The 12,656-nt window shown below is 33.2% G+C and overlaps 1 protein-coding gene across 1 annotated transcript in view; it reads right to left on the bottom strand.

The window, feature by feature from the left end:
- LOC106114278 (protein SOX-15) overlaps positions 1-12,412 on the bottom strand; it is a 68,977-nt gene extending 56,565 nt beyond the window's left edge. Inside the window, exon 1 of the mRNA XM_013307410.1 lies at positions 11,884-12,412. Within this exon, the coding sequence (XP_013162864.1) occupies positions 11,884-12,003 (120 nt within the window). The 5' untranslated portion in view covers positions 12,004-12,412. The remainder of the gene's footprint in view (positions 1-11,883) is intronic.
- Between the last annotated feature and the right edge of the window lie 244 nt (positions 12,413-12,656).

Below are 12,656 nucleotides of genomic sequence, written 5' to 3'. Positions count from 1 at the left end.
GTCCATTTATTTATTAATGGATGACGTTTTAAAACTCAACATTATTTAAATCTATCTTGTGCGCTGGTACATTGTAAATTATGTCAGATAATTATGGGAGAAATCAAAGCTACCAATACCACTGGAAGACACCACGGAGCTATCTGTCTTCAAACAGTCGAATGGATGGAGGGTACGCGGCGGTGACGGTCTCTTGTACCGGAGGCCGGACCCACTTTGGGTCGCCATTGGACTAAGTACGTCAAAAAATAATAAATTGAAAATAAATTACATCTACCTAACTCTTTCAGTGCAAAAACAGTGAGCTAACAAACCAAAGTGTCTCAATTCTCGCAACTCATTTCGTGCGCGATTGTACATCCAATTACGAAACAGACAAGTTGTCAGTTTGTATGAATTAATTACAAAACGCATCAGAGAACTGACATCGATACAATCGTTAGTGTCAATTCACATCGCATACGTTTTTTTTTTATACAATTTGCGATTATAATACAGCGGTACTCGCGTTTTTATTTCCTTTATAAATCAATTCATTTGTGACTTAAACTTTAGATATGTCAGATGTATAAGGTTGTTAGTTGTATATTGTAATTGTTCCCCCCCCCCCGCCGCCGCCCCCCAGCTGCATATCAATGTCGGACAAACAGTAAAACAGGATCGTGTATTCTTAGCACTATTAGTGCGGACTCCCGCGGGACGTCTCCGTTCGGAACGCATTCAAAGAGCAGAGACAATGTTTGTTCGGCGGACGTCCGCCGGCCCGGGGGAGCGCCGGGCAAATATTGCCCCAACATTACCGCCTGCAACCACTCGCTTCTGATACAACAACGAATTACCTTCACTTTAACCTTTTTTCCCCAATTTCCCCTTAAGATATACAACGCCATCTGTTATTATTTTTGGTAAATCTATTTCTTTGATATTTTAAAACACGTTAATGATGCTTATTTTTTTGTTAAAACAAATAAATAAAAATAAATGCTAGATTTCGTAGTGAATATTTATTTGAAACAATCTCCTAGATTTATGTATGTTTGAGTTGTTTGTATTAATGATAGTTACAAGTTTTAATTTATATAAGTTTGTACCTACGTTAATGTCTTGCTGTAGCGCTGTATCTTTGGCAAAGAATTGTATAATTAGTTTAAACTCTGGCTAATGATGTTTATTTTGTCTATTTTACTGTTGGTGTTTGAAATGTTAAATAACGTAGGTATATCGGTGAAATGTTGACGCAATTAAATCTTAGTAAAATTTTAATATTAATTTATCTCCTCGAGGTATTCGAGGAAAAACAAGTTTTACGAGGAAATATTTACATTTGAATACAGTCTGATATAAATTCTGGCGTCGGGTTGGTCTTCCGTGCTCTATTTGCAAATTTATCTTTCATCGAAAGGGGGGAAGCAGTAAAAAAAGTTTTGTGTCGCGACGAAGCCATATTTCTCCCGGCTTTCTTCATAAATCGTCAACATGGAGTGATCTACATAACTCCAAGCATTCCGCACTCCCGGGAACGTATTCGTATTATCTTTTTAAAATCACTTCGAAATTGCAATTAAATTCATTCCATTTCGAAACATTTGTCACTTCTTGAGAATTAAAAGTTATTTTTAATTAATAAAAAATTTAATACGAGTTTGCGATAAAAACCAGGTCAATGTCGTTACTAAGTGAGTTAAAACGAAAACGTTCATTACCGAAAATATAAAATGCTTTTACTGTTAACTTACAAAGCGAAGTTAGCGAGCTCCGAATTATAACTTTGCCGGACTGCGGAGTTACTCGGAGCGGCATTTTGTAAAGCGACGAAGACATCGCAACACTTCAAAGATATCTTAGCAATAAGTTTAATGCTCCTTCTGTAATTAGCTTACATTTATGAAAAGGTTGGAAAAGCGGGAAAGGGGGAGGTGAACATTTTCTTAATTAAGTGAGAATAATTGTGCTTCTGTAATCAAACGGATTGTTTGAAATAATTGTTAATATTTAAAGACGTCCTGACGTCCCCAACATTAACAGAACGCAAATTGAACACGAGCGCCCTCTGAATATGTAATTATATACAAAATGTCTTATTGAAATCTAAATCAATCTCGTCTTTATAAACATTAATTACTTTGATATATACGTATACACAAATATCTTAAACAGTTTCTCTTAGAAGCCGATTTCTTTGTATATCGCGTGTTATTTATCTGTAACCCGAGTTGGCTTTAAATTCTTTTGAACTTGATCAAAATTCGATTAAACAGAAACAATGGGCTCCGACGTATAGCGCAGACACGTAACGTGGGAACGGATCTAAGTTTGGGAGTCCGTAGATAATCCAATCGTCTGTTACTACCGACGGATTTGTTGAAAACTCACCTTAATATGTTTATATCACGAACTGGCACTCGAACTGGTAGCCTGCCGCTGAATTAGAAACGCCTCACGACGTTTTTCCAATCGACTATCGAAGTCGAAAAGTTCAAGGTCAAACAATTGTTTCATACTTGAGCAAATATCTTCCTTATATCGGCTGACGTCATCGTTAATTGTAAATGGTCACGCTTTTTATTACTATTTTAAAATATAGAAATTAATTAATAAAAAAACAGAGTATTGTACTTACTATACGAATTTATTTAAATGTAGCGTAATCAATATATCGACAATTGTATTATCCAATGCTGGTTAAGTGATAGCATTAAAAAAGTAAACAAACCAAAAACCGCAATGGTGATCGCTATTATCTCGCAAACGTAATTCGATGTACTTTTAAGCGGGCGAAACAAATTTTTATTGTCAGACTTTTTATTTGCTGTCATTGGGTTTTTAGAAATTAAGGGAAATATTAAAAATTAGGTCAAGGTAAATTTCCTATAAGATATTAATAAGCGGGTTTATTATTAAGTTAGTATTGATACAATATGTTATCTACAAACATATATTCCGTGTGTGAGATGATTGTTAAATCACTTGCCCCAATTAACTAAACTGTACGATTAAATTGTTATTAAATTATTCAATGCTGACTGATTTTTATAAATATAAATGTAACAAAATTGTACAAAATCATTTTAATTTTATTCATATTTCCTAATTTCTTAATTAAATTATAATACATTTTAGTAAATAAATTCATTTTTATTTAAAATTAATGAAAATACGTTTCAATATTTTATTTCAATTGACTTTTATATTTTTAAATAAAAAAAGAAATAAAACATTTTTTGAATTTGAATAAAGAATTCCATTTTTAAACGTCTAATAAACGATTAAAAAAAATTGGTAATTTTAGTTTGAATTTAGAATTACAATTTCGGAAATATTCAACATATTCTCGTCTATAGTGTTACAAATTTGTGATGTTTTTCCCCAATAAATATAAAAGATGTGAGAGCTTATATTTTATAATAAGGTATTAGGATAAAGGACATAACAACGTTAAGATAATATTCAGAAAGTTCATAATCTCGCAGCGGCGCTATGTTAATCGCTCGGGTCTACTTTGATAAATTGGGATTTTTATTCAACATGAAATTACGCGCAACATAATCCTCGCAAAAACTCTGTAGCAAAAGCTCCTCCCATTACGAAATTTGTGTAATCCTCCCCAGTCCCCTACAGGTAGACTAATCTACCTGGAACAATATTGTCTATAGCTTGCTTTATTTATTTTTTTAGTGAATGGAATCGATTAGTTTTGTTGTATTTCTGTAGGCAACGTGTGGGATGTTTATTAACCGTTTCATGTTCCATTTTTAAACTAATTGGTAAAGACTCGTAATGTTTTTTCGTTGCTATGCAGTATATAACGTGATACTTTCTAATCTGCAATCAAATAATCAAAATAATAATCTGTTAAATGAAGAACACGTCACTAAATCAGGTTTAAAAACATAACCGTAATTACGTGTAAACTCATCAGTAACATTCTAAAAGACCTAACATTCCCTTAGCGGTACGTTAACTGATTTTCACTTAGTTGAGTTCGTTAAAAGAGAATTTTGAATTCCGCTTTCGCGAGGGGAGTTTATGTGATTAATTTGCAGAGTATTCTATCGGTGTTGTAGCTTTGCTGACGTCAGCTATATCATACAACAGCGCTAAATAATATAGCATAGAACACATTCATCATTTTTAGTTAACGTTTAACTGACTGAAATAAACAAAACTATTGAAGCAAGATAACTAAATGTTGACACTATATTGCTTTCAGATTAAACATTAATATTACTAGAAAATTCAATAACTAGATATACCTATATAAAATAAAGTAATTTGGAATAATAAATTAAAAAAAATGTTTTAAACCAAACTAATAAAGAAAATTTGTAAATTTTAGATGAACAAAATCGCTACTATTAGCAGTTACAAAGATATAATATAGTTAACATATTTCGAACTCAATGACCAAAATTACAAAGCCACACTGTTAACCACTGTGCCTCATATAAGACAGTTCATATTTAAATAAATTGAATACATTAGCCTCGTTCCCGCGGCCATTTACAACTACGGAATACATAACGACTATGTTTACACAAACGTACACAATTTGCACTAGAAAATATAGTTAATTTCATTTATCCACGCAACTGCTTCTGACAAGTCTAGGCTTTTGAGCAATACTTAGGTATAGCAACTGTCGACCGCGTTACATCCAAGGTCTGTTCTAGCCAAAATGACTTAATTAGAGTAATTTTAGCAAATTAATTGAGTTATAATTTAAAATCTAGATAAAATACGTTTACAATCTCGAAAAAAAAAACAAAAAACTATTTTTCACACAAAAATAATGGAGCTCTCTCCAGAAACTAAATTAGTTAAAATTATGTTTCGGGAGATAATGTCAAATACCCTTAGATCATTTTAAAGTTAATTAAGAATTCTAAATACTTTGTGTGATATCACTTAGTCGAAGTAATATTCTGCTAGCAACTATAGGGAATCGAATGTCGATCCCTTGCCCAATTTCCTGAAGAGAATCTCCGGCCGGAGGGAGTAAAATTACATGTTTGCCCTCCGTATTACGAGGGCTTAGGGTGAGGGCACATTACACAATTATATTTACTACTTTATTGATTACTTGATTGTGTTTAGACAAGTTAGTCATAAAGTTTAATAAAGTAAAATGTGATTTTTGTTTACTTAACCAGAAATATATAAAAAATAATACTAAGTTAATTGCTAACATCTGTTCTTTTTCTAAAAACAAGTCAACTATCACTTGAATAGCTTTTAGTCGATCATTTGAAATGATCAAATACTAACTGTTGCCCGTGACTCCGTTCACGCGGAATAAAAATAAACTATAAGTAGCTTATGTATGCTGCCAGGCTGTTCTACATGTATCCCAAATTCAGGAGATAAATTCTGACAAACATCCATCCAAACATTCGCATTTATAATATTAATAATATTATATGTAGTTTTTGCGTACTATCGTAGTTAAATAGTATAAGAGAAGATTGTCTGTATGTTAACAGCATTACACAAGTTGTAAATGCTAGACACTCCGCCGCGTGACAATTTACAATGGCTGCGAGTTGCACACCAGATTATGACACCATAGCACTAAATGTAATTATAGACTTAGGAAAGAGAAAATCAATACAGATAGGACATGTTAAAGGTATTAAAGAAAAGGGAAACAAATATCTCTTTTAACTACTTATGTTAACTAGCTGTTGCCCACGACTTTACTACGCGGAATTAAAAAAATCTTATAAGTAGCTAGACTATGTTCTACATCTGTGCTAAATTTCCAACTTTCGAATAAAAATGTATCACCTAAATTGAATAAATCTCCGAGAACCTCCTCCTTTTTAAGTATGTTAAAAAACTATATATAAATTGCTGGTTTTATAAACACTTTAAAAAGCTTAAAGAAAAATCATTGAACTTGATATTGACCAATATGTATATCATATGTGAAACAAAACAAGTTTATGTATGATAGAGCGCGTCATATGTCACCGAGCGACATTACCAATAGCTACAGCTATCCACGGCTAGCGAATATCTACAGCTAGCGATGCCTACCTACAGCAAACTGGTACGGCGAGTGCGCCGCGCATAAACCAGTTCCTACAAACCGGTTTCAATTGAACCAAATAAAAGTAAATTGTAAAGGTCATTGCCGATACTGTACGATCGACTTAGCTTTACTTTACTTTACTTAATAGCGGAACATAATAATAACATAACATACATTATTAGGCAAAATTAAATTTGTTGCTACGTTAATTCAGTTAAATTTGTTATTATCATTTAAAACAGTTTGATAAACCAAAATTACGTATTAAGCCAGTTAATTAGTAATACCGGAAATTGAAATTCATTTGGGGAAGTACCAGGATTGCATAAAATTAAAAGAGGTAAAAACTCCATAATAATTTCTCATAGTTTTTTTTTCTATTCCATGAGAGACATTTCAACAGTGACTATGCTAGTTCTAGTTTGACTTTTAAAAAAGCGTTTGTATAAAAAAGGATCAGTTACTTTTATAGCTAATAATTTAGTAACATTAAGAGCTATGTTGGAGTACGAAGTATATTATTTGAAATCTCATGAAAACATAAATTATAGCAATAACACAGGCATTTATCGTGTAACTTTTGTGTTAGACAAAAAAATTGATTCACGACTTCAGTCTAGTCTAGATAATAATATCTTGGCAGGTGATCAAATTCAAGTTTATTTTAATGTTAAAATTGAACGTTTCCTTAGGTATGCATTGATACGGACGATAACTGCGATGTCGTTAACTTGAACACAGTTATTCGATTAAGTTTACATTAAGACCTTAAAGCTTAGATGTTAATGTCTAGACGTTGCATAAACGGAACAAGAATAAAATTCTCAACTATCGAGTGATTTTTAGAATATAATATTGTTTATTTTTCTATTTTTTTCATTTTTTTAGTAACAAAAATCTATGGTTAGGAACTCTGAGAGCCATTTGGATGTAATATTTTCGATCGAACTATACACAATATATATATTTGTTAATTTTATTATAATTGCGTTGCTGTTGCATCGTATAAATGAATAAATTCCACCATCAAGGCAAGGAACTGATAAGAAAGGCTATAAAGATTCAGAGCTTGGATGTGTTGGAGATTTCTTTTTGGAAAGCGGCCGTGCAGTTCGAGGAGCGGTCGTAAACTTTATGACTTTCGGTTCGATGCTGAATTAAACAAAGCGAAACGATTCCTCTATCGGGTTTGGATAAACGAGAATTACTACAACTTAGAGATAGTCCCTTTGGAAATTATACCAATTCGATAACGAATGTTACTAAATAAAAATAATTTAATTTTGAATGACTATTTAACTTTGGATTTTGGTATAACAACTTAGTTTCACTTCTTGCATAAACCTATCCTTCCTCATTTTACTAAATCTAGTGATTGGCATTCACTTAAATGTAACAAACAAATCTATTTATAAGACCAATAAAAAATCAACAATGCTTATTCATTCGTAAGAAACTATATTTAGGTATAATAGGAAAAGAGCGATATTGTTAGTTTTACGGTGACTTCATCACTTTCCAATCAAAGTTGAGTGATAAAGTTGGCACTTGTGAACACCTAATCAAGTCAGCTCGGATTAAGAACGATCTGTTTGCGAAAGTTTTCAGGTTAACCAAAACTGTAAGCAAAACTTTTAATACAACTATTTGTGTACGCACAATCCATTGACTATATAAACAGTAGAAAAAAGTTATAACTCTTAACATAGAGATGTAACTCTTTACATCACTTGCATCGAAAAGTACAAGTAATATTACGTTATAATATCAATTTTTAAAACAAAATATCTTTATTGAGTCCTATTAAATTCACGAAAAGCGTTGCTAATCGAGAAATAGATTTGAATCAAAGTAAATTTATAAATTCCCCAAATTAGTTCAATCATTTGAGAATGTTTACTTTAGTTTAATTAGTTTCTGAAAGCTTCTAAGATATTGTAATCTTTTACAGATTACTTTGAAATAATGACTTGTTTATATTTTGTTTTTAAGAAAAATAATTATCATAAATCCTTGGAAAGTAGCTTTTTAATAAATAACTGAGTTGTTAAATTGTTACATTTAATGTAGATTTCTGAGACTAAATCTACACTAAGGGTAGTTATTAAAATGAACATGCAGGCTATAAATTTTATGCTGATATTTCGTTTCAATTTTGCTGTTGCATCGTTGCAGCAAATTTATTGTTGTTTGCGAGAGTTTTTGTACACGTTACTGATAGAATCTCTCCAAGTTGCAGACTTGTCTTACATCCATCGACTTTGTTAAACACTGGCCGAAAATAATAGTATTTTTAACTACAATCAACGTAATTAAAATAAAATCATATTATACGACTATTTTAAATTGAAACTATTAACCCAATTATTCTTTATACTTTATGTGTATCGTAATTGGTCAGTTTATTTTGTTTTAATTTTGGAATACAAAAAGCTCGAGTCGAGTCGAGTCGAGTCGAGTGTAAGCAAGATTTGTATAAAGAGCGAGTCGAGGCAAAGCGAGTCGAAGCGAGGCAATTCTCTTGAGCAACAATCACCGTTCCCTAACATAATGTTGCCATTAAAACACCACCCACAACAGCAAATTGCATTCGCCGTAGTCGACATGTATTTTACAATCAAACCTTGATTTGCACACAACTGCGCACTGCTCACTGCACACTGCGCACTGCTCATCGTACTTTAGGGTACATAAATTTGTTTACTTTAAAACGATAAACTTAAACACGGAAAGATTTTATACGAAATTGATTTCAAAGGACCATCTTTACGAGCTATTTATTTTGTTATTCAACTCCGTTAACATGATATCAAAACACTAAATAATCCTAACCACTTAAATATAAAAGTTGATTTCTTAACGTTTAATATCAAAATAATAAGTAAAAACAAAACAAGATAAGCACTCCTTAAATACCAGAGGGAGTATTTCGTGATTGGATGTTGTAGGAGAACGCGACTCAAGTTTATATTAGATAAGCACGAAGGAAAAAGTTAGCGGTGCTCTTATAGGACGCCTTTTATTTCTAGCAAATGCTTAAAGTAAATTAAAAAGTCGGACGGAGCGAGTTTTTCAGTCCCAATCGTATAATCTAACAATCGGTTTGGAGAATGGACAATCACAATTGTAGCAATAAAAGGAAACAGAGGCGCCCGCAACCTTGGCGGAGTTGTCGCCTCGAACCCGCGATACGTGCTGCGCTGCCGCCTCCTAAAACAAGCAATAAAAACCCGCAGCCGACGCGACTCACCTCGTCTCATACCAACCATTATAATAATATAGAAACGCATTTATTTACGTCCAAGTAAAATCGTCAAGTATTTCTTATTTAACGGAAAACTATTTTACAATCGACATTCAATTAAAATAATTTACAATTATAATTTTTTTGTCTGTTATCATCTCGTGACTGTAGTAAACCTTAAGTCATTGTTAAAGTGTTTCACTAAGCAATGATTGAACTAATTGATCGCTTCCTGGTGTTGCAGGATCGTTTCAAAAGATTGCAACGATGGGGCAATATCGTGCGACAATTCGACGCGATAGCCGAAAACGATTTTCCTGAATATTCCGTAGAAATGAGCGACGCTAATGCCCCGTGATTACAATTTCCTAGTAGCGAGCCATCACACGGCCATAGCGTACGTACGAGTAATCGCGCTCGAGAAAGGCCATACACACACACACGCAAGAGGATGACTAAAAATATTACGAGTTGACATTGAAATGTTAATGCACTCTGCGCTGCGCCGGCGCATTTTACGAACATTTCGCTCGATCCTTGGCACAACATAAATATCTTGACTCCATTTTTTTTATTATATCGATTGTTTTGACTGCTATAGCTTCATTTTAACGCTATCGTACGATATAGTATATTTGATGCGAAAATTAAAAAAGAAGAATGCTATCTGGTGTCGTTGCACCGGTGGCCGAATGTTCGCCGCGACATTTGCCCGATTGTGTTGTTTATTATCAGTGACGTTTTCGTATCATTTCCTATCACACGATTACTTTCAATCGAATTCTGTTGACAATTTCATAAAAATTTCTAACACATACAATTTAGGTTTTTTATTAGCTATTAATTTTAATTTATAGAAGCAAAGGCACGTGATGTTCTCGAATACTAAAAATACAGAGAACTGAGAATTGACTACGTGATTAGAAGCACTCGTTTCAAAATTGCACAATATTTTTTGATATTGAATATAATTTCAAATTGTAAGGAAATTACCTATCGTCTATTAAATTCATTTTAAATGTATTTAAAATTAATAATAAAAAGAATTTTCGATTTTAAAATAAAAAATGTTTTATTTTTGATAGCTTAATTTATAAAGGTAATTTTGATTTTAAAAAAGAAAATGTGATTTTAAATTTAAAATGAATTAGCCATTTTTAAAATACAATCTATTTTAATTTTTTGAAAAAAGAAATACAAATTTTAAAAATATATAACTTTATAGCGATTTTTAGTAATGTTTTCTTAGAAAATGGATAGATAGTAAGGGCCTTGATCCCGGTGTGTAAGTGGGATTCTGTTATAATTCCAGTGGTTCCGTCCCCACTGGATCGCATGCTACAACATCATTATTCCTCGTTAGTAAGCCGTTTAGCGAATTGAATTTCTGGCTGTGTAACCGCCTCACCGCGCCTCACCGCGCCGCGCCGCCCAATGGATGTTTATTAAGATTATCTGAACGATAATGCTCCAACCCTTTTTACCGACCATTACCTACCTACCGATTTTAATACGACATTTACCTCACTGAATAAATATAATTTTTTCCTTTTTAATTACAAAGGTAAATTTTTAATTGTGCGTGTGCACTGAACGTTAATACCAATTTATGCAGATTAAAAAAGGGTCGTTTAAACGCTATTTAAAAATTAACTTTTTTTAAAAAGATAAATATTATGTTTATCACTTGAGCGGAGTAAATCATATTTTTGTGTTTTTAAAATAACGTCATTTTGTTTTTGCGTATCTATCTACTTATCAATTTTTAGATACGTCGCCGCAACTAAAAACATGTTTACAAAACAACTGAAGCGAACGGCGTGTTCTTATAAATGCGATCCTCACAAATCTACGCATTATTTTTATTACTAACACTTTTGAAAGTTTATTTTAATTTAAATTCAGTCTTAATTTCTTTTTGAAGTTTAAATTCGAAACTCATCTTTGATTATTAACTTGTGTCGAAATTTTAATTATTTTATAGCGAAGTTGAGAGTTTGATGAAGTTACGAAATTGAAAGCAAGTTCCGCAGTTAATTTGATCAAGACGTGTCTACTGAAGTTTTTGGGACTTTACTTTTTAACTCTGTATCCTTCATAGTTAATTATAAAAACTTCCTATTTTTTATAACTTAGTTTTGACGGTAACTTCTGTCGGTAGTTTTGTAATCCACTAATAAAAAGTTTTTATGTTGAATTTTTAAAGTGTTAAACTAGTTTAAACTGGAATATTTTCTTAATTTATTTTTGGAATTTTTAAGTAATAAAAGATTTTTAAAATAAGAAATAATTTTTTTGTTTGCTATTTACATTTTTAAATGCATAAATCTTTTTTAAATGTGTATTTATTTTTTATTTTACACAAATCAATTTGAATTTTATAATCCTAAAACATTTTTAAATGTAAAATTATTTTTTGTGCGCGCTTTTTTTGATCTTGAATTATTATTCTGCACCTAATCCGATATTTTTAAGGAAAATATTTTAATTTAAAGTAATTTATGAATGAGCATTATTTTAAACGTCTGTTAATTTTTTATTATTTTTTTAAATTTCACTTTAATTTTTTTCTTTCACTTTAGATCACTTTGATAAAGTTTTCACTCACCTGAGTGGCATCAGTATATGGTGTAGAAGAATTCTTGTCGACCAGTTGCGAACCGAACACCGGTACGCCGCTCGACGTGGGCGTCAAAGACCTCACTTCAGAAACTTGCTGGGGCACCATTTTGCGTTTATCCAAATAAAAAAAAATAAAATCCCCAGAAACTAAACACAAAACACAGTTCACGTATTGCACTTAACACTAGCGACTGATGTTCGCAAAAAATTTTTCAAAGTTTATTATTTTTAGGTTTAAGTTTTTATAAGAGTCCGAATGGGGAGATGAGGAGCAGCTCGTGTGGAGACGAGGACCGGGGCCTGGCGGCGGGCACACTGCCGGCGACCTCCCAGTACCTGGACACTATCCTCAACACCCGCTCCGGAACGAGTGATCTGGCGCTGCCTTCTTCGCCTGAGAACGGTCCAAAAGTCATAATTTCAGCGGGACGGGACCGCACGGCGAGCGCAGCGGCGGTTGCATTAACGGCGGCTACGTGCGCACTCCGCGACGGCAGGGGATGTACTAGCGCGGCGGCAACGTGCCGAGTGCTGTCAATATACCCGCTCAGCTGTTCGCCCCGCCGCCCGCGCCGCCCGCACCCCGCGGCACGCGCCCCTGCCCCCCCTCGCACCCGCCGCCCCGCGCGCTCACTCGCGTGCGCGCACACATCGCGAGCGCACGCATTATATCTGTATGTGCTTCGATATTTAGACGACAACGTACAAACAACCGCACATTTGTCGAATTCTATGCCGAACATGTATCAATCATTTCAT

The sequence above is a fragment of the Papilio xuthus genome, unplaced genomic scaffold, assembly GCF_000836235.2.
Source record: "Papilio xuthus unplaced genomic scaffold, Pxut_1.1 DF828142.1, whole genome shotgun sequence".
In the NCBI taxonomy this organism is placed as follows: domain Eukaryota; kingdom Metazoa; phylum Arthropoda; class Insecta; order Lepidoptera; family Papilionidae; genus Papilio; species Papilio xuthus.
Note: the sequence above shows the minus strand (reverse complement) of the source record. Positions and strands in the feature narration are given on the sequence as shown.